This window comes from Phoca vitulina, unplaced genomic scaffold, assembly GCF_004348235.1.
Source record: "Phoca vitulina isolate PV1807 unplaced genomic scaffold, GSC_HSeal_1.0 scaffold16, whole genome shotgun sequence".
Lineage (NCBI taxonomy): Eukaryota > Metazoa > Chordata > Mammalia > Carnivora > Phocidae > Phoca > Phoca vitulina.
In genome coordinates, this window is record NW_022589719.1 from 24,290,991 (window position 1) to 24,317,818 (window position 26,828).

Consider the following 26,828-nt stretch of genomic DNA (forward strand, 5'->3'; position numbering starts at 1 on the left):
TTCCCCACAGCGCGCGCCCGGGAAGGCAGGAAGGGGAGAGCGGAGTCCCCCTGTGCTCCCCGAGCCATGCGGGTCGGCCTTCAGGAGCCCTGGCTGAGAACCGCCCCGCCTGTCCGTCCTGGAGGCCGCTCCGGGCTGAAGCCCCAGACAGCGGCATCCTCAGCAGGGAGTGCCTGGCCCTGACCTGGTGGCTTGTCCGCAGAAAGGGAGCCGCCCCAGCCGGCTGTGACAGTCCAGGGCCCGGGGAAGGAAGGAATCCGGGACCTTCCCCCTCCCGCCCCCACCCTCTCCTTGGCGGCACTGGGGCTCCCACCCGCGTTGAGCCCTTCCAGGTGACAGGTACACGTGCAATCACAGGACTCAGGCTGCCCGGGGGAGGCAGTGAGGCCCCCGTTCATGAATGAGGAAGTTGGGGGAGTGTGTGTGGGGGGGTGGGGGACTGTGGGTTCACTGCTGTGCCACGGTCAGGAGGTGAATGCCCTGACTGGTCAGGAGAGGGACCAGAGAATGCAGGAGCAATGGCGAGCAGAGTCTGTCCCTGGCCGAGTCTGTCCCCAGATAGGGGACAGTAACCACAAGCCCTCGGAGGCTGTACTGGGAGCGCCTTGGGCAAGGGGTGGAAGTCAATGGGATTGCCAAGGGGATCACCCCTGCGAGCACTGGCACACTCTAGCAGGCGGCCTGGAGGCGATGGGAGTCCAGGGTTGGGAAGCTAGCCAGGAGCCGAGCCCTCCAGATGAGCTGGCTGTCAGTAGCTCACTGTGGGCACGTCCAGTCAGGGAGAGGGCGGGAAAAGGAGTGTGGAGGGGCTTTTGCTAGGAGGCAAGTAAGAGCTGACAGGATTCTTGAGACGCTCTTACTCTGGAAGGCATTCTGGGGCCCCCGAAAGCTGCTGCTAAGAGCACAGGGGAAAGCAGACGTGCTTTACTGTCCTGGGTTTAAATCCCAGCTATGCCACCTAAGAGCAATCCTGGCCCAGCTGCTCACACGCATCTAGGAAATGGGACTACCCCACTGGGGGCTACTGGAAGAACTAGATCCAGTTATGCACAAGATCCGTGGGGCACGGGGCCCAGAACAGGCCCTCAGTGAACCACACGAGGCCAGCTACAATGCAGGGGAGCTGGAAGGTTGGACGGGCAGAGGACCAACGAGATCCTCGAGGAAACGGATAGGACGTGGGACCCGATGGGGAGCGGGGCTGACGGCGGAACTGGGGGGTGGGGGAGAACACACTGTGACCAAAGGTTAGGCCTAGAAGGGCTCTCAGTGCTCTTGCTCAAGGTTCATTTCTCAGCAGGAGGAAATGAGCCAAGAGAGCTAATGGGGACACGTGGAGAAACAGGAGGCTCAGGGGCCAGGAAACGGGAGGAATTTCAAGGAGCAAAGACGCAGAGCCTGGCTTTACAGGGAAGCAAGGATGAGGGACCAAAATGCCGAAGGGGAAAGGCTGGCTTCTATTCAGGGCCTTGGTTCTGGAGCTGCAGGGCCCTGACTCTAAAGTGGAGGGGTGGGGCAGGGAGCAGGAAAGGGGGTGGGAGGGGCACAGTGGGGGGTGGGGGGGCGGAAGACCCCAGGCAGCAGCCGTAGCACGCACCCATCCTTCCCGGAGGGCCTCGCCTGACGACTGCTTTGAGGCCCACAGTGGTTTCAGGGGTTCCAGGCAGCAGCACGTGGGGAGGGAGCCTCCTGCACAGGCCCCTCTCTTCCTTCCAGCCAAGCCCCGGGAAAGGTGCAACAGACAGGTGGCAGGGACCTGCAACCATCTTTTATTATGGATTTTAACCAGCACCAGACCCGGGAGCAGGTGTGGTGGGCAACCTCCTAGGCGTAGTACTGCAGGTTGGCTTTCTTCTTGGCCTGCACCTCCAGGATGCCCTCCATGTAGTCCTCGTGCGTGAGTTCCGTGGCACCCCTGCGCAGTGCGATCATGCCCTGCACCCAGGACAGACAGGCTCTAGGGTGCCTTCCCGCACCCCTGGCCCGGCTCCTAGAGGCCTCAGCCTTCTGAGCCTCTCCCCCGCCCAGCAGTCTCCACCAGCCAAACGCCCCATCCTGTTTAGGGAAGGGGGGCAAGAAGGCATGAAGTAACCCACTCCCCCACGCCACCACTCACCGCCTCCACACACACGGCCTTGCACTGGGCCCCGTTGAAGTCATCCGTACAGCGGGCCAGCTCCTCGTAGTTCACATCGGGACTGGGGGGCCGGGGGGGAGAGGGGGACAGACACCACAGGACTCAGTTACTTATGGTTATGGGGAGGGGCGGGAGAGGATATCCTCCCATACTCCCCATCAGGCAGCGAGGTCCACTCGTCCTGTGACGTCGGCAAATCCCTCCCTTCCCCGCTGTGCCTGTTCTCTTCTCAGTATGAGTTACAGAACGGAGGGCAGGCAGGTCAAAGCAGAGAACAGGTTATTTCTGTGTCTTTTGAGCTCTCGCCTTCTAGAAATCTGCACCTGAGATTCCAGGGACTGATGGAGCCTGGGGCGGGGGAGCAAGAGGATGGCTGTCTCCCTGAGGGAGTCCTGCATCAGCACAGTGCTGCCTTGGTCTCTTGTGCCGAGCACTTCCCCAGACGCGCCACAAGCCCATGAGATCAGTGCCATTACCCCCAAGCACCAGACAAGGAAACTCAGGCTTCGATGGGTAATACCACCTGCTGGAGACCACCCAGATCTGAATCCAAGCCCACCTGGCCCCTGGCTGGATTCCCCAGAGCCATGCTGGGGGAGTCAAGGAAACTGAGGGCCTCCAGCCTGTGCACCTTCAGACCACGGGGGAGGAAGAGGCAGGGTGATTCTAAGGAGCAGAGCACCCAGAATCAGGGCCTGGACCCGAGCAAGATTCTATCTCAGGCTTGTGGGGAGAAACGGAGGCTGGCATGTGGAAGAGTTCTGTGTGAACAGGGAGGGGAGGAGGAGTGGGCGGAGACCTGGGGACACTCAGTAGGAGAAAGACAACAGAGACGGCTCTGCTGCTGCCCCTTCAGATCTCAGCGCCTTGCTCATGTCCTTGCTCACCTGACGTTCATCTTGCGGGAGTGGATCTGCATGATTCTGGCCCGGGCCTCCTCGTTGGGCATGGGGAATTCAATCTTCCGGTCCAGACGGCCTGAGCGGAGCAGTGCGGGGTCCAGGATGTCCACCCTGTTGGTGGCTGCAATCACCTGAGCGAGGGGAGAAGCAGCAACGTGAACTGAGGAAGATGGGGCTCCCAGACAGACAACAGTCAAGGCCATGCCAAGCAGAGAGGCAGCCCAGGGTCCATACCAAACAACGGTGTTAAAGACAATCTCAATTCTAATTCTAGCTGCACTAGCTGGGTGACCGAGAAGGTACCCTGCCCTCTAAGCTCCATTTTCTTCATCTGTAATGACAATACTCACCTTTACTTGGGTGTTGGGCTGGAACCCATCCAGTTGGTTCAGAAGCTCCAACATTGTCCTCTGCACCTCCCGGTCTCCGGCCTTCTCACTGTCAAAGCTGGGGCACGCAAGAGGCCCGACACACTGATGAGGCCACAACTCGGGCAGAGCCTTCCCCTCCTCCAGCCACCAGAAATCTAACCCAACTATCCAGGGCAAGGAAAGGTCACGCTCAACTTGGGGCCCCCAGCCCAGGACTGACACAGAACAGGTGTCAGAGACTGGAGAGACTCCTGGTATCAGCCAGGCTGAGGATAAAACAGCAAAACCAACCACTGCCTGGGCTATCCCCCAATGAATGTGCCACTGCAAACTGAGCTAAAGCTTAGAAATATGGGATCCAGACTTGGAGTGTAAAGGGGAGCCCAAGCAGGCATCCCTGAGGAAGTATCTCTCACGGTGAGAACACACAGGCTAGGCAACCAACCACTAAAAAACAGGAAAAGTACATTCTAGAAAAGGAACAGGTGCAAACTCTCTCCCACCAGGGCCAGATAGACTTCAATTATAGAGCGGACCTATAAACCAAAGGGATGTTGGGGCATCTGGGTGGCACAGTCGGTTAAGCGTTCTACTCTTGGTTTCAGCTCAGGTCATAATCTCAGGGTCGTGAGGTCAAGTCCCACCTCCTGCTCTGCACTCAGGGGTGGAGTCTGCTTGGGATTCTTTCCCTCTTCCTCTCCTTCCCCCTCTGCCCCTCCCCCACCTCAAGTGCATGTGCTCAATTGCTCTCTCAAATAAATGGCCTTAATAAATAAATAAAAATCTTAAAAAAATTAACTAAATGGATGCTGGGAAGAGGTGGGGGCGGGGACAGGTCCAGGATGAAGTGGAGGGGAACAGGGAAAGCCACACAGCAGACCAGGCAGGCCATGGTAAGTCCAGCATTTATCCCAAGGAGCAATGGGGGCCCACAAAGGGTTTCAAGTAGGATGTCTGTGTGAGGGAGTGTGGGTGTATGTGAGGGAAGCAGGTATGAAAGGAACATGCAGGTAGCCGTGAGGAGAACGGATGGTCAGGGGAAAAAAGCAGCAAGGAAGCTAGTTCGAACAGAATTCAGGACGTAGAACCACAAGAGTAGAGTTACCACTGTTCCAGGGGAAGGAGGGGACAGGGTGGGAAATAGCTGGAATTTAAAACAATCTCCTTGGTGGCACTCAGCACCACCCCCCTCTTTTTTTAGGATTTTATTTATTTGACAGAGAGAGACAGCGAGAGAGGGAACACAAGCGGGGAGAGTGGCAGAGGGAGAAGCAGGCTTCCCGTAGAGCAGGGAGCCCGATGCAGGGACTTGATCCCAGGACCCTGGGACCATGACCTGAGCCAAAGGCAGACGCTAAACGACTGAGCCACCCAGGCGCCCCCACTCAGCAACCCCTTACCGCTTAGTGCCAATGGCATCCAGCTCATCAATGAAGATAATGGATGGAGCTTTCTCCTTGGCCAGAGCAAAGGCATCCCGGACCAGCTTGGCACCATCCCCAATGAACATCTGCACCAGCTGGGGGCCAGCCAGCTTCAGGAAGGTAGCCTGTCGAAGGGGCATGGTGACAAAAGTCAGGCCAAAGGCACCAAGAAAGGTCCCTCTGAGCCTGCTTGGCAGAGCTTTAGCTTCTATCCATTTCTTCCTCATTCCCTTCCAAAGCACTCACCTTGGTCTGTGCGGCACAGGCCCGGGCCAGCAGGGTCTTCCCCGTACCTGGGGGGCCATACATCAACACTCCTTTTGGAGGCTGGATCCCCAAGTTCTCAAACTTCTCCTTGTGGTTCATTGGCAGGACAATGGCCTCCACCAGCTGCCAGGAAGAAGTCCTGGGTGAGGAGAGTGAAGCCTGGAGGGATCCTACCGCCTGACACTTAATGACTTCAACCCCATCCCGCAAACCTCCTAACGCCAATTCGGGGACATGGCCTCTCCTTCCCCTGCATCAGAAGGACACAGAATGCTCACTCTCACCAAGGCTGGCTACGGCCGCTCCAGGAACAGCAGGACACGGTAGAAAGGCACCAGGGTAAGAACCAGGAGCCTGAGTTCCAGTCCTGGCTCTGGTCCTAACCTTCTGTGACCCTCAAGACAAGTCATTTAATCTCTGGACCTCAGTCTCCTAAACTGTGACATGGCACCCTCCTCACCTCCCTGGAATGCTATGATAAGAGGCATGTTGGCAGTAAGTGCTCTGGTCAATGAAGCAGAAAAACACAAAAGGTGGGCAATGCTGCTATTAGCAGCCCGTGCCTCCCTCACCTCCTGAATCTGCTTGTCCAGGCCCCCGATGTCACTGTATTGTTCTGTGGGCCTCTCATCCACCTCCATGGCCTTCACCCGAGAGTCATACTCTGTGGGCAGGGTCTCCAGAATCAGATAGGAATCTTTGTTCACACCCTGGGGACAGAGCACGAAGCCTTCAGATTCGTCCCAGCTCAAGACCTAACTACCTGGCTGGGTGGCAGGTGTCTGTAAAGTGAAAGGAAAATACAGGACTAGGGAAGACAAGAACCAAAGAGTAAGCTGATGAGCTCAGACTCCCCGGGCTGCTCTGCCAAGGTTCAGGGCCAACAGTGACCGGGGCCTGCGGCAGAGGCTCAGCTAGTCAGTGGGAGAAACCTCACTGGAAAAGCCCTGCCCAGGCTCAGGGACACCACTCACCACCAAGTCTCCTGGCTTTAGCTTTTCAGCATCCACCAACCCAATCACAGGCAAGAAGTATGTCTGTAGGAAAAATTCTAGGTTGAATCTCAGTTACTGCCTTCAATAATAAAGCTCCCTAGTCCTGTCCCACCTCCTTAGTTCTATCCTTGAGCTAGCCTCACCTGTCGTGTAGAGGTTTTGATCACTGCACATTTACCCTTCCTCTGGGAATCCAGGTCAATATTGGCACCATCCTCTTCTTGGTCATTGGGATCAACATCTAGAAGCTGGGAAGGGAAAAAGCTCAGGTCAAGAGGCCCTGCTCAGCCCCCTGAACTCCTGAGAGACTAGCACTTCCCAGGTGAAAACAATCCACCCCCTTCCTCAGACTAGCCCCAGTCTCAGCAAAGGTGTGGCTGATAAGCCAGGGGACTGACAAGATCCCTTTAGGTGTTGCTTTTCTGTCCCCCAAGAGCTCTCTACCCCCCAAATAAAGAGGAAACATGTGTGGCTTCTGAGGCCTTTTCAGGGTGTCTAGGTGTGTATATATAGCACCCTGGAAATGCCCATTAGGGACGGGGCCCCAGGAGGTGTAGTTCTAACGTGCAACTTGGGCCTCAAAACTTTTCACCCACTCTTTTTCCAATGGCCCCATCGCAGGCTGCCTCCAAGCCCGGCTGACCCTTTTCTCTTCCCCTCCACATACACACACACCTCGATAACGTTGGACACAAGGTACGGCAGGGTCTTGTTCACTTTGATTTTCTCACTGTTCTCTTTGATCTTGTCCTTCATGGCTTGGAGTTCATGGGTAACTCGCAATACTTCACTCTTCATGATCTGGGAGGAGGGCAAGTGGAAGCAAATGTTCAGCCTGGGCTCAGCTTATCCTAGGGCCCTGTAATTGGTGAGGCCCGGGCTGCCCAGGGGACCTTCCAACATCCATTCACTCAGCTCTAAAGCTCTCTGAAGGGTGAACCTGTGTCCACATCCAGCAGAGGGCAAAACAGGCCAGTCTGGAAACCTCCTGAAGGTAGTTGTAGCAGAGGGAAAAGAGCAGGGCTCTGAATCAGGCAAATACAGGTTTTAGCTTCTGCTTCTTAATTAAGGGCTGGGTACTTCACCACAGTAAAAACCTCTCTGTTTACTCATCTGTAAAATGAGGACTTTCTGAAAGAAAGATTCTCAAGAGGAATATTTAAAGACCTCGCTGGAAAAGGCAGTCTGATGAATCCTTCTCTCAGGCCTGCCCTCCCACCACCCTGTCCCTCTTCGTGTCCCTTTTAAGGCTTAGTTTTCTTTTCACTTTTTCTAATCCGTGGGCCCTGCGTCTTCCTGGAAAGGCCGAGAACAACGTGAAAGACGCTGCTGGGATCTCCAGGGCCTGCCCTGTGGGGGCTTCGCTGCCCGCCACTGGGGCTGTGAGCCCACCTTGATCTCACTGTCCAGCAGCCGTGTGCGCTGGATAATCTCTTCTGTGGACATCTTGAGCACCTCCTCCCCGATTCCATCTTGCTGTTAAAAAAAACAAAAAAACAAAAAAAATTTTTTTTTTTTTTTACTCAGGTCAAGGATTCCGCATCCTCAGCCCACTCACAGCCTCAGCTTCCCCGCCCATAAAACCAAAATGAAGGAGTCGAGACCCTTGTCCACATTCCAAGCGGCCCCGACCCCGGGACCAGGCCAGACCCTGACCCCCCCCCAACCACTTCCTACCCTCCCGCCAAAGGCGTCTTCCCGCTGGCCCCGGCTCCAAGGCCCCCAACTCTCCCGGCGCACACCTCAGCCTCATCCCACACGGTCGCCATCTTCTCCTGCCGAGTCACTGGACTCTCGACTTTCGGCAGCAGATTCATATCCCGAAGGAGAAGACCGAAAATCGGACTGGACAGAAACTTCAGCCAGGATTAATACTATCTTTCTGAAGGCCTGCTCCTGCCTAGTGGCGGACCTCTCTCTCCAATTCCTGACTCTTGACCGAATTAGTTCCGGCCGCTACCGCCATAACGAATCTGCTTCTCCAATTCAAAAGACCAAGCCCGGGACACAGGACCCGCTCCCCCCGCCGCTCCTGAAACGTTACCACCCTCGTCCAGTTTAAGCCGGGAGCGACAGGTGGATGCGCTATTGGTCGGTGCGCGCAATGGGCGGAGCCTGGATGTAAAACCGGAAGGGGAGGGAGAAGCGATGGGAACCTCGAGGGCCCTTGGGAAATGTAGTCTTAATCTAGCCAGTAATTGAAAGGGTGCTTTGGAAGGAATGATTCGACCTCAGAATCTGGCGCAGCTAGGAATTAGGGGATTCGCGAGATGGCTCTGCTTCCCAAACCATAGGCAACATACGCCAGCCGTGTGCAGAGAGCCAAAAAAAAGGCATGCCCAAGGTTACCAGAGAGAATCATTAACCAGTTTTAAAGAGAAATTGCTGCTGCTAACTTCTGAGCGGGCGCCACAGACTTGCCCACGTGGGCAGAGCTGAATGGACAACAGCCTCTACAATTAAAAACATTATGACTCACATCTGTAATCGTTTCTTGTCATCTCAAGGAGTAGCGCAGTTCTCTGGATCAAATGAGACCCGTTTTTGTTGTATCTGTGTCCCTTGCTCTGGAGGATCTCTGCTTATGACTCTAAGGCGAGACCCAGGGCACCCCTAAAATGAACTTCATGTGAGCCACATGGCATATATTTTCAGTCAAGCCTTCACAAAGAACCCCTCAACTTGGTGGGAAACTGTCTAGTGGTTTTCTTGGAAGCAGTTGAAAGCAGAAATTTCTTTAAATAACAGCATTTGCTAAAGGTTAAGTGACTTGTCCAAGGTTGTTCAGTGACTGCGTGTGAGCACAGGAGCTGCTGACCCCAAATTCACACTTGTCAGAACTGCCCGACAGGAGTCAAGAAGACCAGTTGGGGAAGAAGCTGTCCTGTCCGTGCTGGCCCCAGCACACCGGCAAAAAGAATCGCTGGGCTCAGGTACCAACAGTTTATTTTTCTACAAAGAGCAAAGTACAAAGAGGCAGGGAGGGCAGTGGAGCCTGGACGAACAACAGGTGGGCAGGTCCTGGGCCCCAACAGGTTGGAGGAGGCCCTGGCGGCTGCCCCAGGAGTAAACAGGGTCCAAGGCATGGCGAATCAGGGGCCCCCAGCATGATGATGGACAAGGCAAAGGGGGAAGTGAGGCAGAAGCCCAAGACTGCTGGTGGGACTCACACAAAGCCGGGCTTCATGGATGAGCGGCGGCAGTTGGGGCAGCTACGTGTCCCGTTTCTCTGCAGGCACCTTGGGAGGCAAAGGACTCTGTCCGTTCACTGAACCCAGGCTACCATCCTGGGCCTGGGCTCTCTCTCCTCCCCTCCCCTCTGCAGGAGCTGGGTCGGTGTCAAAGGGGAGGGGAGGGCCCCCAGCCTCCTCCCGGCGGCCCTGCTTGCCCTTGGCACTCTGTCCTGGGCCTTCCAGGAGGTCAGGAGTGAGGAGGTTGGCATGGACGCAGGTCTAGCCCTGGGTGTCTGAATCTCATGGCCTTTGAGAGGCCTCTCTGAATTCTCTTTGGGGGGAGTAATGATGGCCACCTCATAGGGCTACTGGGAGGATTCCATGAGTTATCACAGGGGAAGCTTCTAGAACACTCTTAGAACGCAGAGCGCGCTACATTCAGTGTTACTACTGTGGTTAGGGCAGCTGGGGCCCTAGCGTACCCCGAAGAGACCGTGGGTGCCCCCTGCCCACCGGCCAGGAGCCCTCACCTGAGGTGGAAGATGTGGGAGCATGGCAGGGCCTGCAGCCGGCTGTTCCTCTCGCCTATGGACTCGCCACACAGGCCGCAGTAGAGCTCGGTCTCCTCCACACACTCGTGGAAGCGCACGACGTGGGCGCGCAGCTCGCGCTGCAGCCCCTTGCTGCGGTAGATGTTCTCACTCAGGCAGTGCAGCTTGAGCTGGCTCAGCTGGGGCCAGCGGGGACCGGAGAGCGGGCGTGGGGGACAAGACCACGTCAGTACTGGTGAGCCTCCCTCCTTGCCCAGCCCGAGAAGCCGTCCCGGAGGGCCCACCGAGCAGTCAGGACACACACGGTCTGGTCCTGGCGGCGTTCTTGCGTCGCTGATGGGCCTAGGAAAACCGTCCCACCCTCTCTGGGCCTTAGCTTCTCCCCCACGCAGAATGGGGGGGGCGGTGAGGTAGTTGGTGCTCACCCCTAGAACTAGCTGGGAAACCCCATGTTTTTGAAGGATTTTATTGACCAGATCTGCTGCATTGACACCATAAGGATTAATTTGCTCTCCTGTTTTTGTTAATTAAATACACACAACAGCTCATCAGCATTTCTGACCAACCTGAAATACTTGGGTAAAACTGAGTGGCTATAATCTATTTGGCATTTTAGTTGGGCTGTGCACTGGATCCCAGAGAAATTCGTATCTTCTAGAAGGCTTCAAGAAACACTGAGCCTATTGTCAACATTTAAAGGTTTGGATATAACTATTAAATTTGAGAGGCCACAGACACTATGGGAGGACCACGGGCTTTGGAGTTAAGACAGACCAGGTACAAAGTGTGGGTCCTGGAGCACCTCCCTGAGCCTCGCTTTCCTTACCTGTAAAATGGGGCTTGCAGTGCCCACCTTGCAGGGAGACAGTGAGGAGTGGGACCAATATCTAGAAGAACCTGTGTGTGCCCAGCTCTTAGTGAGTGGACCCACTGTTGGGAGATTTAATGACCATCAAGAAGCTCTGAGGAATTCTGATGTCCTCTGAGCTACAGAATTCTTGCCCTGCCCTCCAAAGTGCTCTGTGGGTGGAAGAGAAATAGCCAGGGTGTGGGAATGGGTGGGGGCAGCTCCTGGAGATCCAGAAGGGCTCAGGGCATGTGCAGGCTCAGTGAAGCCCTCTCCACACACCCGAGATCCCACCTTGGGCTCTTGACTCCAGACCCAGAAGACAGAATCAGGTCTGACCTTGTTCCCCACTTCCTCGGCCAGGTCCTGGGCTTTCTCGATGGCATCCAGAGCCTGGAAGGCAAGCACAGGCCAGGGCTGCAGGCAGAGCTGACAGAGGCCTTGGCTCACAGGAGAGGAAGGGGCTGGGAGGGGCGGGCCTGGGGAGGACACCATGGCTGGGCAGCTGCCCTGCGTGTGAAGGTAGCAAAAGGAGGCTGGAGCCCAGTCACAGAGCTGTGTGGTCAAGTTACCTGTTGCCTCGGTTTACTCAGATACAGAATGGGAAGAATATTCCTGTCTCATTAGGTGTTGTGAAATCGTGAAAGACTTTAAAGCATCCTGAGTTCCAACCCACCTCTGGCCCTTTACTAGTTGTGGGTCTGGGCACGTCGTGGGCCTTCTCTGAGTCTGGAAAATGGCTTGGAATGGACTGAGCTCATGGGCTTCGGGTGAGGCTGATGTTAGACAAAATGTCTGAAAGAGTCCTGCCCAGGACCAGCCCCACAGAGTGTTGGCTGACCTACTGGCTCCAAATGGGAGCACCGGGGAGAACCGGGGGCTGTCGGAAACAGCCCCATCTCACCTTGTCCAGCGCCTTCCTGGCTATCCAGCATTTGGCCACGCCCAGCAGCACCTGCACCTGCCCCAGGCGGTTTCCAATCTCCGTCATGATGCTCATGGCAGAGTCGTACCTGGGGAAGGCTGTCTGCACAGCCGGGGGGAGGGTGCAGTCAGACTGGACCAGGCCTGCAAGCCCTCCCTCCGCACCCCAGGGGCCTCACCTCCAGGTCCCCACGGCTCCGGTGGATGTCAGCAAAGCAGAGCAGGCAGAGGGCCTGCAGTGGCCGGTCCCCGTGCTGCAGAGCAATCTTCATAGATTCCTGTGAAGGCAGGCTGGCAGCTCAGGCCTGCACATCTGCCCCCCCCACCACCACTGGGGTGTCATTACTCAGTGGGCCCCTCTGACAGGGCAGCCCAGGGATCGCCAACATCCTCGGAGCCCAACAGACCTAGCACGGTGCCGAGGCCCCACACACGGAACCACTGAGGCCTCACCACACCCATCCAGTGGACAGAAGTGACTTGACCAAGGGCACCTGGCTAGTAAGTAGCGACGCCAGGATTTGAAGCCAGGTCAGTGGCACTCCAGAGACCGGCTTTCTTCCTACTGAAAGTGCCCCACAGAGAGTGTGTATGGGGGGAGGGCAGAGGGAAGCCCCCTCCCCCTGAGAATGGACTGGAAGGGAGTGAGGTTTGGGGCAGGGGAGTGGGCAGAACAAACGCATCCTTCGGGGCACATGGAGAAGGGGGCCAAAGGCAAATCTTGGGGCCCTAAGTGGGTTGATGTGGGAGGAGGACACCCGAGCCCACGCCACCACCCTCCACCTGCCCACCTTCCCTCCTGGCCCACCTCACAACACTCCATGGCGCTGCCCAGGTGGCCCAGCAGGCGATAGGCCACGGCCATGTGGTACTGGCTCATGGCCCGGTACTTGAGGCTCCAGCCTTTGCCATAGTCGCTAACGAGCTCTGCGGCCTTGCAGGGGAAGAACAGGGCTTTCTCGTAGTCCTGCGGGGGACATAGGGAGGAGGTGGGACAAGAAGGGGCCCACTGAATGGCCGGAGCTGCCCCTAAGTCAAGGGCTCCAGGGCCTCGCCGGTGTTCGCTCATTCATTCAGGTGTCCCAGGAAAGAGTGATCCAGGCAGAAGGAAGAGACGCTGAAAAGGTGTGGGCTCCGTGAACCTAGGAATTTTCATCGGGTTTGCGGATGCATCCCAAGAGCCTAGCACAGTTCTTGGCACTTAGTAGATGCATAGTGAGTATTTGTTGAACGAAGGGATGAATGAGAAGGCAAGAAAATACAGTTGGCTTCTGTTCTCACTTAGTCCCAGTTGAGCCCCTTATCTTCAGAGACATACAAAAGGGGGGTACCAGGCCCCCCGCTAGTGTTTGCCCCCCGGCACCCAGCAGCAGGTGCTCACCAAAGGCTCAGGGACTGGTTGCCAGCACAATCTGCTCCAGAGAACATTGGAACAGACTCACTGAGGCAATGAAATCATTCCTTCATCCTTTCGTTCTCCTCAAACCTCCAAAAGCTCTTTCTACCTGTCCATTATCAGCTAATGACCTTGCTTCATACTCCACAGGGAAAACAGAAGAGAGTCAGAGAGGACTGCCTTCTCCACCAAATCCTCGATATGGACCACTCTGCCTTCTTCCTGCCACTCTGGAGGAGGACTCCCTGCTCCTACAGATGCGAGTCCCTCCATGGGACTCGGGAACAAATCCCCTGGCTCTTTCTTCTTTTTTAAAAAAAACTTTCTAAAAAAGCTTTTATTTATTTATTTGACACAGAGAGAGAGCGCACAAGCAGGTGGAGAGGGACAAGCAGACTCTCCACTGAGCAGGAAGCTCGATCCCAGGACCCTGGGATCATGACCTGGGCCGAAGGCAGACGCTTAACAGACTGAGCCACCCAGGCGCCCCCCGCCCCCATCTCTTTCCACTCAATCATTCCCATCGGCGTACAAATACATTCTGGCATTTCTTGCCTCATTAAGAAAAAAAATCAATTTCAAACAACCTTCTTTTGACCTCATGTCCCCTTCAGCTATAACCCCATTGCTCTGTTCTTTCTCATAGAAAATCTTTTTGATCTTTCACTTCATATCTAACAAGCATCTCCAAGTTAATATGAGACCAAAAGAGAACTCTCGATAACCCCAATAAAAACCTGTTCCTCACACATTTTGCATACTTTTTTTTAAAGTTTTATTTATGTAAGTAATCTTTATGCCCAACATGGGGCAGGATCTCATGACCCTGAGATCAAGAGTTGCACCCTCCACCAACTGAGCCAGCCCAGTGCCCCTTGTGACGCACTTTTTAAATTTGAAGCCATGTAAATGTTCTACAGCTTCAAAATTTTTTTATTTTTTTTTAAAACCCTAAAAATAGAAAATGGAAATAAATGACCCTAACTGCATATCATCATATTAATATAATTAATTAATTATAAGTTTAATTATAGAATTAGTATAACGTAATAATATACTATTAAAATATAATGCTATAAGATATTACTACATTATAATGTATTATATTGCATTATAGTAATATAACCACATAGAAAAATATAATTATTTCAAATGACCTTGGAATGTATGTCTTTGGGCAGTTCATCCATAGCGGGATATTTGATAAAGACAAAAGAACGAAAGGCAAAGAAATCTTAAACTTCCTTCAGTTGTCTTTTTTTTTTAAGTAATATTGGTATTGTCTTTGGAAAGTATTTTGTAGAATAAAATAAATGTGTAATTATGTTGCTAAAAGCCAACATTTTCAGTCTAAGAGAAAAGAGAATCAAGATTAAAATAAATTAAGGAAAATCCTGAAACATTAGATTTGAATTGCAAATATTAGCATAAACTTCAGTTGTCTTGGCAACTAAAAAGATTTAGAAGCCATCACAACCCTCAGTAGCAATGAGCACCTTGAGAACCCACATTTGGTCTTTAATACAATTTCCCACCAAAAAGAGCCCAGAGAAATGGCTGATTGCAGGTCCGGGGCAGGGAATATACAAATTGAGCCTGGGACAGTTTAATCATTGCAGAAAACAAGAACACTTTCAGTGTTTAAATGAAGTCTCTCCAAAGGGACACAGGAGACTTATTGAAGGAATTCCATTAACTAAAGTCAAGATAATTTGAGCATCACAAAGCACAATGTTGCAATTAACTGAAGAAGACCGAATACTTAAAAAAAAAAATGCAGGATTTCGTAACGGTACTCCAAAAGAAGAAAGCAAACCAGGTAAGTATGATCATTGGAGGCCGCTATGACTTCAACTCCTCATCATCAAAGTGGGAACTAAAGGAAAGGAAAAAGTACCCCGTTTTTTCTGTAGGAACTGCATTTCAGAGGCGCCAATTAGCCCCATTTGACGGGGGAGCGTTCTTCCTTAGAGAAAATTCCAGCCAACAACTGTAGAAGGAAAGGTAGAACTTGGAAATCGCCATTTCCTTACAGTCGAAATAAGAGAACTGATTCGGGCAACAAGCATCACTGGATGCTAAATCCATTATGGAAACTGTGGCCGCAGAACTGAATTTTCACAGGGGGCCGGAGCGCCACGCCCCCCAAGTTCACCTGCTGGTCAGGGAAGGAAAAAACGCTAACCCTGAAACCGAGGGATGGGGTTGTCGCCCCCTCTATCGGATGTGATGAAGCACGCAGCAGCGCCTACATAATCTTCTCACCAAAAAGGTGTGACCGAGTCTTCCCTGGTCACTAAGTTCCAGTTCGCTGGGAGCAAAGGGGGTGAGGGGGTGGGGGGACCAGTCACGTGACTCCTTATGGAAGCAATGGGACATGAGATGAAACCTGTTACAGGGCAATCAGTCTGCCTTGTTAGATAAATCCTGGAAAATAAAGGGGACGGGAGAAATCTACTGAAAGAGACTTTAGGAGACATAATGCCCACTGCTCGTGTGCCTCATGTCTGTGTTCCAATTTATAGAAGCCGAGGGTAGAGGCGTATTTTCAAGATAAGCAGAGAAATTCAAGAGATAATTGTGATTATGTAAGAAAGTGTCCTTATATAAGAAAATGTCTTTTTTTTTTTTCTTTCAGAGATGCATACTGAACTACTTCGGGGTAAAATATCATGATGTCTATAATTTCATGTCATAACACTTCAGTTAAAATATGTAAATCAAATATGGCATAATATTAATAATTGTTCAATCTAGGTGGTGGGGATATGGAGGTTCAGTATATTATTCTTTCGATTTTCCTGTACGGTTAATTGTCTTCACAATAAAAAAGGTTTTAAAACACCCTATCCCTCTCCCATCTAGCAAGTCTCACTGAGTGGGTTCTTCCTATGTGTGGTTGCTGAAAACAAAATCCTTGGTGTCGTCCTGGATGACTCTCATTTCCTCGCATCCCACCTCTGATTCATCAGCATTTATACACCCATTTACCCCAAGATTTTATTAAGCATCTACTGTGCCGGGCATCAACATCCCCCGTGGGCCAAGCGCAGCCTGGATGCCTAGGGGGTCCCAGGAGAACAAACACTCGACCAGAAACCAGCCATCCGTCACCGGCTCCATCAGTTCAAACTGATCTGCCTTCTCCCCTGCCTCCGTACCTCTTGGTTCTCACCACCTCCTACCTCCTTTCACACACCTGCTGCGGCCATGCTGGCCTCCCCAATCCCTGGAACAGGTCAGCTATGCCCCCCTCCTCACCCAGGGCAGGGGTTTGCTTTAGCTGTTGTCTCTTTTTCAAGCTCTTGCCAGATTTCTGCATGGCTTACCCTCTCCTGTGCTTCCAATCATCAGACTGATAACACCTCTATGAGGCCTTCCAATCCCCTGATTTGAAATTGCAACACCCCATCCTCGGCACTTCCCACCCCCTTTTCCCACTTTCCTTTCTCCTAAGCACTTTCTAGCACGCTATGTCATTGACTTACTGATTGTGTTTATTTGACTCTTACTAGAATGCAAGCTTCACAAGGCCACGGGCTTTGCTGTTGTTTTCACTGCTTGCCTCCCAAGCCCACGGAGCCGGGCATAGAGTAAAGAGTCAATAAATACTTGATGAATGAGTCCTTAAAACTGTGCTGGAAGGTGGGCCCTACCCTCCCTCATTTTATAGATGTACCTACCAAGGTTCGGAGACGAGAGGTGCCAAGACCACATAGCAAACACAGGGCAGTACGGATTCATGGCCAGTCCTCAGAAGGAGCCTCCCATTTCCCCAGGAAGGCAGACAGACCAGGGTTTGAATTCTGGCCCTGCCCTTCCTGGTAAGTCTCTACCTTCCTGGGGGAGTCTTCCCTCTCAGACTCTCCTACGTGGGAGGACTGAGCAAGGTCCTGAATGAGAAGTGCGGCTCGCGAGAGGGTGTCAGGGGACCCGAGCCCTCCCCCACCCGCCCCCGGGGCCCCGGCCCACCTTGACCTGGGCATAGAAGCTGCCCAGGCTGCAGCAGACACGGCACTCGAGCATGGCGTCGTCATTGTTGTGGGCATAGCGCAGGGCCTTCTCGAAGCTCTCCAGGGCCTTCTGGAAGAGGCTGAGGCCCAGGAAGGCATTGCCCATGCTCAGGCTGACCTGGCCTCCGAGCTGGGCGCCTGCCCTGGTGCCGGGCAGGCCGAGGCAGGTCTTGCAGTAGGAGATGGTCTTGTGGAACTCACAGAGCTTCTCGTTGCTGCGTGCCAGGTTCAGGTAGCTCTCCAGAAGGAAGTCAGCATCCTCCAGCTCCCGAGCGGTGTCGATCTGCACCACAGCGAACTGCCCGGAGGGTCGGGGCAGTGCGGTCAGCCTGGACTCTGAGCCTCAGACCCGGGCCTCCTCCCTGCCTCGCAGCCGAGGCCTCGGACCCAGAGCTTCCAGCCAAGGCCTCAGACGAGTTCTCTGCTCCCCAGCCATAGGCTAGAAGCGTCAGACCTGGAGCCACGCTCAGACCCATAGCCTTCACCTTTCGACCCCAGCCTACCCGCACCACCCACCCACCCACCCAGCCCCAGAGCTGGAGCTCACGCCCCCTCAGGCTCCGACTCAGCACCCCAAACAGGAAGGCTGGAACCTAGCTTCCGAGACCCGGCCTGGAGACTCTCGAACCCTGAAGCTGAGAAGCTCTGTCTCGGTCTCAGAGCAAAGTTCAAGGCCACAAGGGCCTTCGACCGGACTCAGAGCCCCAGCGGGGCTGGGCTGCTAGCCTGTGGGACATGGGGGTGTCTGAGGAGGCGGGAGGGTCCGAAGCCCGGGGGTGGCCAGCCCGGGCCCACCTTTAGCATCTCCTTGTAGCGGCCCATCTCCGAATGCGCAGTGACCAGACAGCCCAGCACGCGAAAGCGCCCCACGAGGTCCGCGCTCTTCTCCAGCACCTTCATCCACACGTGCAGCGCCTTCTCCGTCTGGTTAGACTGGTACAGCTGGAGCCCCTTCTCGATCTGCTGCTTCGTCTGGTCCTGCCCCATCCTTCCAGAGCCCTGCGCCGCTCGAGGACGGAGAGACCCCGGTGGCTCTGGGCTTCTAGGCATTCATGGTGGGGACCCCAGGGTCAGCTGCCCACGGAGCCCCAGGAAGGAGAGCAGTGCCAGGCAGGAGCCGAGCGGGGCCTGGATGGAGAGCGGGCGCCACCCTGGGAACAAAGCTGGTCCGGCCACCGGCCGCAGCTGTCCCTGCCAGTTGGGGCCACGTGGCCGCTGAGGAATGTCAGCCGCACTGTCACGCGGGCCTCTGCCGCCCCCACCCCCAAGCCGGGAGGCGGCTTCCCAAGGATGCAGGCACCCTGCTCCCCGGGCACCCCCTTTGGTGGCTCTTCAGCACCTCTGACACTGGCCCCGACCTCCCTTGGCAGTGTGGGCCCTCCCGGCAGCCTGGCCAAGGAGCCGCCCCCAGGGACGGGCTGAGGGCCTGGAGGAAGCAGGGAGGAAGTGAAGCAGGCGGCCAGCCCTGAGCCCTGCCTCTCCCCATCACAACCCTCCCCCTAGACCTACCCTCCCCCAGGCTCTGTGTCTGGGATTCGCTGGGCGCCGGGCACCGAGGGCTCTTACCCATGCGCATGCCCACACCATTCCCGACATCTCGTCCTAGCTCACAGTATGACCCAAGCCAAGTCATTCACCTCTCTGTGCCTCAGCTTCCTCATCTGTCAAATGAGGATAACAATAGGCTAATAAACCCTGACTCAGAGGGCTGTTTGAGGCAGCATTGGGTAGAAGGGAACAGCACGGACCCTGGAGCCAGGCTGACTCTGCCATTAGCTGTGTGGGCCGTGTGACCTTGGGCAAGAGCATACTGCTACCTACGCAGTGGATTGTTAGAACTAAGGACTTACTAGCTGAAGAGGACGTAGAACAGCAAGAGGTCATCCCGAGCTGTGTCCGACTGCTCCACGGCCCACTGCCCACCAGGGACAGGAGTTGACCCCTGGAGGGTTAAGAAGTGTCCTAATTCCAATCCCTATCCCAGTTTGAAAGGGTCCCAAAAAATGAGCTTTAATGCCAGACACTGTGGAGAAGGGCGAAGTCTTATGCAGGGAGCAGACTCCTGAAATATGGGGGCTCCTAGTGTTGAGAGGCCCTAGGGAATGGGGCCCCAACTCCACCAGCTTGTCTCCCCCCGTTTTTCTCCTTCCTCTTTGTACACCAGGCTCCTTCTTGCCCCAGGGCAAAGCTCATCTTTTCAGAGTGGACAGAGTTTTTAGTACATTCACAAATTTGTGCATTGATCACCACTAATTCCAGGACATTTTCACCATGTCAAAAAGAAGCCCCATACTGATGAGCAGTCACTCCATTCCTCCCGTTACAGTTGAATTGGTGTCCTCCTTGAATCATACATTGAATTCTCTTTTTAAAGATTCTTTTTATTTCTTTGAGACAGAGAGAGAGAGAGAATGTGTGGGGGAAGGGGCAGAGGGAGAAGCAGACTCCCCAATAACCAGGGAGCCCAACGCAGGGCTCTATCCCAAGACTCCAAGATCATGACCGGAGCTGAAGGCAGATGCTTAACTGACTGAGCCACCCAAGTGCCCCAATTCTTTTTTTATTTTTTAAAGATTTATTTAGTGGAGCGCCTGGGTGGCTCAGGCGGTTAAGAGTCTGCCTTCGGCTCAGGTCATGATCTCAGGGTCCTGGGATCGAGCCCACTCAGCAGAGAGTCTGCTTCTCCCTCTCTCCCTGCCTCTCCCCAGCTTGTGCTCTCTTGCGCTCTCTCTCTCTCAAATGAATAAATAAAAATCTTTAAAAGAAAAAGATTTTTTTAGTTATTTGAGAGAGAGAGAGAGAGTACGAGAGAGTGTGCACACATGAACCCATGGGAGGGGCAGAGGAAGAGGGAGAGAATCTCAAGCAGACTCCCTGCTGAGCACGCAGCCCAGTGCACAGGGCCCCATCTCACAATCCTGAGATCATGACCTGAGCTGAAATCAAGAGTCAGATGCTTAACTGACTGAGCCACCCAGGCTCATATGTTGAATTCCTTTTTGTTTTTGTTTTTAAATCCTCAGACACTCCTCTGAGTGTGTGTATGTGTATATGTGTGTGTGTGTGTGTATGTGTGTGTGTGTGTATATATATACATATATATACACACATATATGTATTTTAAGATTTTATTTATCTGACAGAGAGAGCACAAGCAGGGGGAGTGGCAGGCAGAGGGCGGGGGAGGAGCAGGCTCCCCGCTGACGTGGGGCTCGATCTCAGGACCCTGGAATCATGACCTGAGCCGACGGCAGATGCTTAACTGACTGAGGAACCCAGGCTCATATGTTGACTTCTTAACCCCCAGATGGGATGTACTTGGAGACACCGTCTCTAAAGAGGTCAAGTGAGGTCATTAGGGTGGGCGCTAATCCAGTATGACTAGTGTCATGTGATCAGGACACAGACACACAACGTAAGACCAAGTGAAGCCATAGGAAAAGGACAAGCCTTCTACAAGCCCAGGAGAGAGGCCTTGGAAGGAATCCACCCTCTCGACCCCTTGATCTCTGACTTCCGGCCTCTGGAACTGTGAGAAAACAAATTTCTATTGTTTAAGCCACTCAGTGTGTGGTACTTTGTTCTGTTTTTTAGGTTTATTTATTTATACAATCTCTAACCCAACGTGGGGCTCAAACTCACAACCCCAAGATCAAGAGCCACACACTCCACTGAGCGAGCCAGGCGCCCTGCTGGTACTTTGTGATGGCAGCCTGAGCAAACTCATACACCCCGCAGCCCCCATCTACTTTCCATGGAATTGTCTATACTGGACATTTCACATAAATGCAATCATTCAGTAAATACGTGGCCTTTGGTGACTGGCTTCTTTCACTTGGCATCGTTTTCAAGGTTCATCCGTACTGTAAATCAGTACTTCATTCCTTTTTATGGCTGAATAGTATTCATTGTAGGGATCTATTTTATTTAGCCATTCATTAGCTGGTGGACATTTGGGGGTTGTTTCACTTTTTTGGCTGTAGAGAGTAATGGTGCTATGAACACTCGTGTACAAATCTTCCTACTTTCATTTTTGTTGTGTTCAGCCTCTGAGGAATTGCCAAGCTGTTTGCCCCAGGGCCTTTGTACGTCTTGATTCTTTTCCTCCTCCCTACCCCAACATTCTGCCCAGTGACATTCTAGTTAGGGTGAGTCAGCTTAGTATACTCTCATGGAGAATTACATTCCATTCTGATACAAGACTTTTTTCTACAATTTTATAGTCATCAATAGGTTGTTTGCTTAACATCGGTTTCCCCTACTCAAATGTGTGGGCAGTGACCGTCTCAGCCACCACTGACTATCTCCAGAGCAAGGCCGGGCACACAGGGGTTACTCAATACACGTGCTGAACGAATGAATGGGAAAAGGGGGAGGAACAAAAGTCCAATTTTGAAATTTAAAGCGCACTGTTGCAGGCTTCCCAGCCGATCTGCGATGACCTCCTGCCCCAGCCCCGGGCAGAGATGGCTTCCTGTTTATTGTGAGCAAAGCAGGTCCAGAGAGGGCAATCTGGAGCAGGGGGGCACATCGCCAGCTCAGGGGTCAAGGGTCAGCAGAGGTGGAGGGGATTTAGAAGTAGACCCCTGGGACTGGGCAAGGCCACCAGGACTCCCCAGGGGGAAGTGCTCTTGAACCCCCACCCCAGGGAGCTGGGAAAGGGGGCGAGAGCGAGAGGTACAGGGGAGTTGCTGGGCTCTTCCTCTCATCTGGGAAAGTGGGTTCTTCGTGAAAGTAAACCTCCAGAGGGGAAGGAAGCTGGGCCCACTCGGGAAGTGCTGAAGGGCTCGCAGATTCTCTCCCACTCACTAGTCCAGACCTGAGTTTGGCAGGAAGGAAAGGACACGGGCAGCCTACATCTGTGCCCCAAAGGAGTCTGGAAGCCTTTTGGGTACCTGGGAACTCAAATGATCTCAAAACTTGAGACTTGACGGGAGAAAGGTTTCCTCTGCCCCAGAGTCAGCTCTTTGCTGACGACTGCACACACTTATGTCAAGGTCATGTTCCATTAGGGCAAGGGCTATGGTTTGTCTTTGTACCCTGAGTACCTGCACAGCCCCTGGAAAAGTGAGAGACCAACAGATGACAGCTGACATTTTCTGAGCTAATTAATTTCCTCCAGTTTACAGATAAGGAAACTGAGGCACTGAGCAGTAACACGACCGGCCCAAGACCACACAGCTAGAGACAGAGCAGGGACTGGAGCTGAGCAATGTGACTTAGGGGTCCCACTCTTAACCACAATACTGTTCCCAAAAGGGAGGAGGGAGAAGGAGAGAAGTAAAGGGGAATGGGAGCCATTTTCAGAAATCACAGTGATCTTTACCTGACGCACAACAAGCTCCCTGGGAACCTTAGCCAAGGCTCTGGGCAGGGTGGCCGGGAGAACTGTATACAAAGAAGGCTAAGGAGAGTCAAGCCTGCTCACCAGTGCCTGGCAGTGGGGGCAGACACATGGCCCCTGGAAGCTGGAAGGACAAGCCACAAAATCAAACGGTCTTTTCTGGGCCACTTAACCTCCCAGGGGGTACGACGCAGGGGCACAGAGCCTTCTACCAAGTTCCGTCGGTGTCAGGTACCAGCTACCGGCCTCGCAGGTGAGACCCCTGCTTTCCAGTCAAAAGTAGAAAATCTAAGTTGGGGCCCGAAGCAGGGGGTCACTGTGTCTCCCTGTGGCACGTGAGCGCTGAAGCGCTGTGTCAGCTGGGCCCCATCTGTCACCTGGGAGATTACAGGCGAAACTCTGCATTTCCTGCTTCTCCTGGAGACCAGAGACTCAGGCAAACCGGGCCCTGGGATTCTGCGCGGTCCAGACCCCATCTTGCTCCCACTGTTCTCGCCTTGACACTGAAGCCAAGTGTCGCTTGTCATCTTATATGGGCCTCCTTCCACTCAGTGGCATCACCTGTTCCAGAAGCACAACAAACATAAGCCGAGGGGACTGTCCCAGGCCCCCTCTGCCACAATTTGTGGGATCCTTGGGCAGTTTGTCCCTCTCGACGAATTCATTTTCCTGGTTGTAAATGGGGTTATCAGCTCTCTGGTAAGGTTTCTATGAAAACCAAATGGAAAGATAAAACAAGAACTTGCTTTGAAAACAAGTCGTTGGGGGCACCTGGGGGGGCACCTGGGGGGCTCAATCGGTTAAGTGTCTGCCTTCGGCTCAGGTCATGATCTCAAGGTCCTGGGATCGAGCCCCACGTTGGGCTCACTGCTCGGTGGGAGAGTCTCCTTCTCCCTCTCCCTCTGCCCGTGCTCCTGTACTCTCTTGCTCGCTCTCTCTCTCAAATAAATAATATCTTAAAAAGAAAGAAAGAAAGAAAGAAAACAAGTCATTGAACTAACGCCCCTATAATAGGCCTCCTGAACCTTCCCGGAATTGGCTTTTACTGTCTCTAAGAGTGGAAAACCTAGAAGTAATCTATGTCCAGTAGGAAAGTGGTTAAGAAACCATGACATGCTATATAGCCTCTAAAAATGAAAGTTGTAGATCCTGGTGTACATACCCAGATGGAAGGGTGCCCGTGACATAGTAACTGAAATAATGCATGAAGAACATTCTGTACATTATGGCATGATCTCATTTTTATTAACAGAAATTATATATGTACATATTTTTTTTGTATATAGAGAGAAAAATTCTGGAAGCACACTTACCCCATCTGTTTAACAGTTATCAATGGGCTGTGGGATGGAGAAACGCTCACTTTTAACTTTTATATACTTAGGGTTGTTAGCAAGTTGAACAAGTGTCTGCCAGGGGCGGCCCTGAGCCAATCTCTCATCTTCCCAGCTCTGGTGGGTGGGTGTTTTCACTTCCATTTGGCAGATGAGGAATCTGAGGCTGACAGATTCAAGTCACTTGCCCAAGGTCACAGGGACTGGTGGTATAACCAGATTAAGAGACTCCGGTACAAAGCTTTTCCCACCATACTCTAAAGTCTCTTCTAGGGGCGCCTGGGTGGCTCAGTCGTTAAGCGTCTGCCTTCGGCTCAGGTCGTGATCCCAGGGTCCTGGGATCGAGCCCCGCATTGGGCTCCCTGCACCGCGGGGAAGCCTGCTTCTCCCTCTCCTACTCCCCCTGCTTGTGTTCCTCTCTCGCTATGTCTCTCTCTGTCAAATAAATAAATAAAATCTTAAAAAAAAAAAAAAAAAAATAAAGTCTCTTCTATATAACTATATTGATGTTTTGCATTAAAAAACCCCTCAAACCCTAAAATGAAATTTTTAAAGCTTTATTTGAGAAAGAGAGAGAGACTCGGGCACACTTTCAGGATGACTGGGTTGGTGGCATTCTCAAGGCCGGAGGACCGCAAGCAGGTGCCCCTATCTGGGGAGTTCCCAGACTGCCAGAGGGGCTCTCCAGCAGCATAGGGCCAAGCAGGGTCTGGTCCCAACTTCCTCGTGGGACGCCCCCCACCCCCACCCCCCGTGGCTGCCTCAGAAGTTGTATTAGAATTCCTGTAAAGTGGCTCTAAGGGACTTGGCTGTCATTTGTTACATGGCCACTGAGGGCCTATGGAGAACTCGGGTATTGGCTGGTGGCTAGCAATCTATAAACAAGGTATGAAATTATTCCCTTTCTTCTGGAGTGGATGGAAATTTCTAAATCAAACTCTAATGTAGTGGGGTGCGGGGAAGCACATCAGGAAGCTCTTGAACAAAAGCAACTATCATTTTTTGGTATCTGTTCGTTTACTCATTAAATGTTTCCTGAATACTGATTACCTGCCAGCCCCTAGGGCTCCAGCGAGGAACAAGACATGCATAGTCCCTGCCTTCATGCAGCTCCAGTCTAGAGGTGGAATTTAAACCAGGGCCCACCTTAGACCCTCCCAAAGGAATATAGTCCGGCAGGACTTCAGAATCAGGTTGGCCTGGGTTAAAAGCCCAACTCTCCTACTTACGGCTATGTGACAAGGACCGTAGCTTCCCTGTGCTGCGGTCTCTACCTTCCTATGCTGCCAGGTGCTGGGTGGACGAGAACAGCTCCAACGTGGGGCTTGAACTCACAACCCTGAGATCGAGACCTGAGTCGAGATCAAGAGTTGGACGCTTAACCTACTGAGCCACCCAGGCGCCCCTATTTTGTCTTCTTAAATGTACAGTAAGATCTAGAACGGTCCTGACCACTGTAACTGACTGCCATGATGGAAATGGTCTAGGCCCCGCACTGTCCAGTACAGTAGCCCCTGGCCACATGGAGCTTCATAGCCAAAGTGAGGAATGAAAGTTCTTAGTTAAACAGCTACAGCGGCTAGTGGCTGGTCAAACAGGACAGTGCAGACAGGTCCCGACGACAGCCAGATGCAGGGTGAGGCAGATGGTGCGGCAGGTAAACAGGAGCAACTGGAGAAGGGGAAGGGACAGGGGCTGCAGGAACGTGGCTGGACTGCAAGGAGGCCGCTCGGAAGGACCAGGAATGGCAGCCGCGGGTGGCACAAGCCTAGGGCTGTGAGTTGCTTTCAAGGAGGGGGAGGAAAGAACATGGCTTGGGAGGTAGGCTAAGTGAAAGCCAGACACAAAAGGCACATATTCTAGGACTGCATTTATAGGACACGTCCAGAATAAGCAGATCTATAGAGCAGAGAGATTCGCGGTTGCCAGGGGCTGGGAATGAGGGGGAGGTGAGAAGGGGAGTGGCTGCTAATGAGTACGGGGTTTCTTTTCAGGGTGATGAAAATGTTCTAAAATTAGGTTGTGGTGATGGTTGCACAACGCTAAAATCCAAGGACTTGTCCCCTTGAAGTGGGTGAATGGTAGCGGTTAGAAACACCAAAACCTCAGGGGGCCTCAGGACAGTGGGACCCCCTCGGCGGCGGAGGGGGGTGTTGGTGCGGATGCAGGCAGGCCGAAAGCCCTGGCTTTGTTCCATTTCCCCTCCCAAGACTCTGACTTTCATTTAAAAAAGCAAGAGCCGTCCCTAGAGCTGAAGCCTTTACCAGGAAAAGAGAAAGTCAATGTATGCAGAAGAAATTAAACACCAGATGGTGGGGGTTGGAAAGGACTCCTGAGAGAGAAGGAAGATGCTTGAGAAAGGCAGAAGGTGCAAGAAAAAGCCATCTACGATCCCTCCTGGAAGGGCAACGCTGTCAGACAGTAGTGTGACATTCCCAGTGGTGAAGTCACAAAGCTGATCTCGTTTCCTTCCCCATGCCTTTCTTCCTCAGGGACTGAGAGGCCCAGGGGACAGAGCGTGTGGAAGACCTGGGAGCGTCAGGGCAGCCGCGTGCTGGCCGGGAGAGCCGACGCAGGGGCTGGCTCTGTGGTGGGCCGGGAACCAGGGCTGTGGCGACAGCTAGGTGCTGAGGAATCTATTCAAAAATAAAAGATGACTGCACGTGGGTTTCAAAATGGAATACAGTTTCAGACAAAGCTGTATGATCATAAAGGTGCACAGGCCTACATTTTTAAAAGGTTAAAAAAACAGTACTTTGGGCATATTCTTTGTGGTAAATTTTAAAGAGAAACAACAGCCTAAGTACGATGTCACATTGAAAGATGTAAGTTGTACTTCACATTCTATTTTTATACCAAGTTCTATCTCAGGAGAACAAGAGTCCCAAGGCAAAGACTTAAAGGCAAGATCTGCCATCTTTTTCTGGAGTGACAGAAGAATCTGTGCTGGATGGGAGAGAACTTCAGGTTCAACCACCTTGTCCTTACAGAGGAAACAAGTCGGGAAGGGACTCCTCAAAGCCCCTGACTCTCCATCTTGGCCCCATTTCCCAGCATGTAAAACGACCTCTTTGAGAAGGCGCCTTATGGGCATTTCATATATATATATTGGTTATGCAGTTTAATGTGCATGTAAACACGTATAATTAA

The 26,828-nt window shown here is 52.9% G+C and overlaps 2 protein-coding genes across 4 annotated transcripts; both read right to left on the reverse strand.

Moving 5' to 3' along the window:
* Window positions 1-1,749: 1,749 nt before the first annotated feature.
* PSMC3 (proteasome 26S subunit, ATPase 3) lies at window positions 1,750-8,126 on the reverse strand. 2 transcript variants are annotated; one of them, XM_032414912.1, is made up of 12 exons: window positions 7,839-8,126; window positions 7,489-7,572; window positions 6,772-6,897; window positions 6,240-6,344; window positions 6,076-6,138; window positions 5,674-5,811; window positions 5,081-5,224; window positions 4,811-4,959; window positions 3,390-3,486; window positions 3,025-3,170; window positions 2,117-2,198; window positions 1,750-1,935 (listed from the first exon to the last, which is right to left on the reverse strand). In XM_032414912.1, the coding sequence occupies exons 1-12, from the start codon at window positions 7,911-7,913 to the stop codon at window positions 1,825-1,827; spliced, it is 1,320 nt and encodes a 439-aa protein (XP_032270803.1). In that variant the 5' UTR covers window positions 7,914-8,126; the 3' UTR covers window positions 1,750-1,824. The 2 variants fall into 2 exon arrangements, with proteins under 2 accessions (XP_032270803.1, XP_032270804.1); XM_032414913.1 differs by having other exon boundaries at window positions 7,774-7,850.
* Window positions 8,127-9,262: 1,136 nt separating this feature from the next.
* Window positions 9,263-17,987, reverse strand: RAPSN (receptor associated protein of the synapse). 2 transcript variants are annotated; one of them, XM_032414545.1, is made up of 8 exons: window positions 17,796-17,987; window positions 16,960-17,298; window positions 12,400-12,558; window positions 11,771-11,869; window positions 11,572-11,694; window positions 11,007-11,060; window positions 9,800-9,999; window positions 9,263-9,335 (listed from the first exon to the last, which is right to left on the reverse strand). In XM_032414545.1, the coding sequence occupies exons 1-8, from the start codon at window positions 17,985-17,987 to the stop codon at window positions 9,263-9,265; spliced, it is 1,239 nt and encodes a 412-aa protein (XP_032270436.1). The 2 variants fall into 2 exon arrangements, with proteins under 2 accessions (XP_032270436.1, XP_032270437.1); XM_032414546.1 differs by lacking the exons at window positions 11,007-11,060; window positions 11,572-11,694.
* Between the last annotated feature and the right edge of the window lie 8,841 nt (window positions 17,988-26,828).

What these genes read in the sequence shown, in the direction of transcription:
- PSMC3 (XM_032414912.1), bottom strand. Translation starts at nt 7,913, where the DNA reads ATGAATCTGCTGCCGAAAGTCGAGAGTCCAGTGACTCGGCAGGAGAAG. An exon ending in TGCTGGACAGTGAGATCAAG is followed by an intron (nt 6,898 to 7,488) that starts GTGGGCTCACAG and finishes CCCTCCTCCCAG; the next exon opens with ATCATGAAGAGTGAAGTATT. An exon ending in TAAAGCCAGGAGACTTGGTG is followed by an intron (nt 5,812 to 6,075) that starts GTGAGTGGTGTC and finishes CTCTGTCCCCAG; the next exon opens with GGTGTGAACAAAGATTCCTA.
- RAPSN (XM_032414545.1), bottom strand. Translation starts at nt 17,987, where the DNA reads ATGGGGCAGGACCAGACGAAGCAGCAGATCGAGAAGGGGCTCCAGCTG. An exon ending in GCGCCATGGAGTGTTGTGAG is followed by an intron (nt 11,870 to 12,399) that starts GTGGGCCAGGAG and finishes CTGCCTTCACAG; the next exon opens with GAATCTATGAAGATTGCTCT. An exon ending in CCGAGGAAGTGGGGAACAAG is followed by an intron (nt 10,000 to 11,006) that starts GTCAGACCTGAT and finishes CGCTGGCCCCAG; the next exon opens with CTGAGCCAGCTCAAGCTGCA.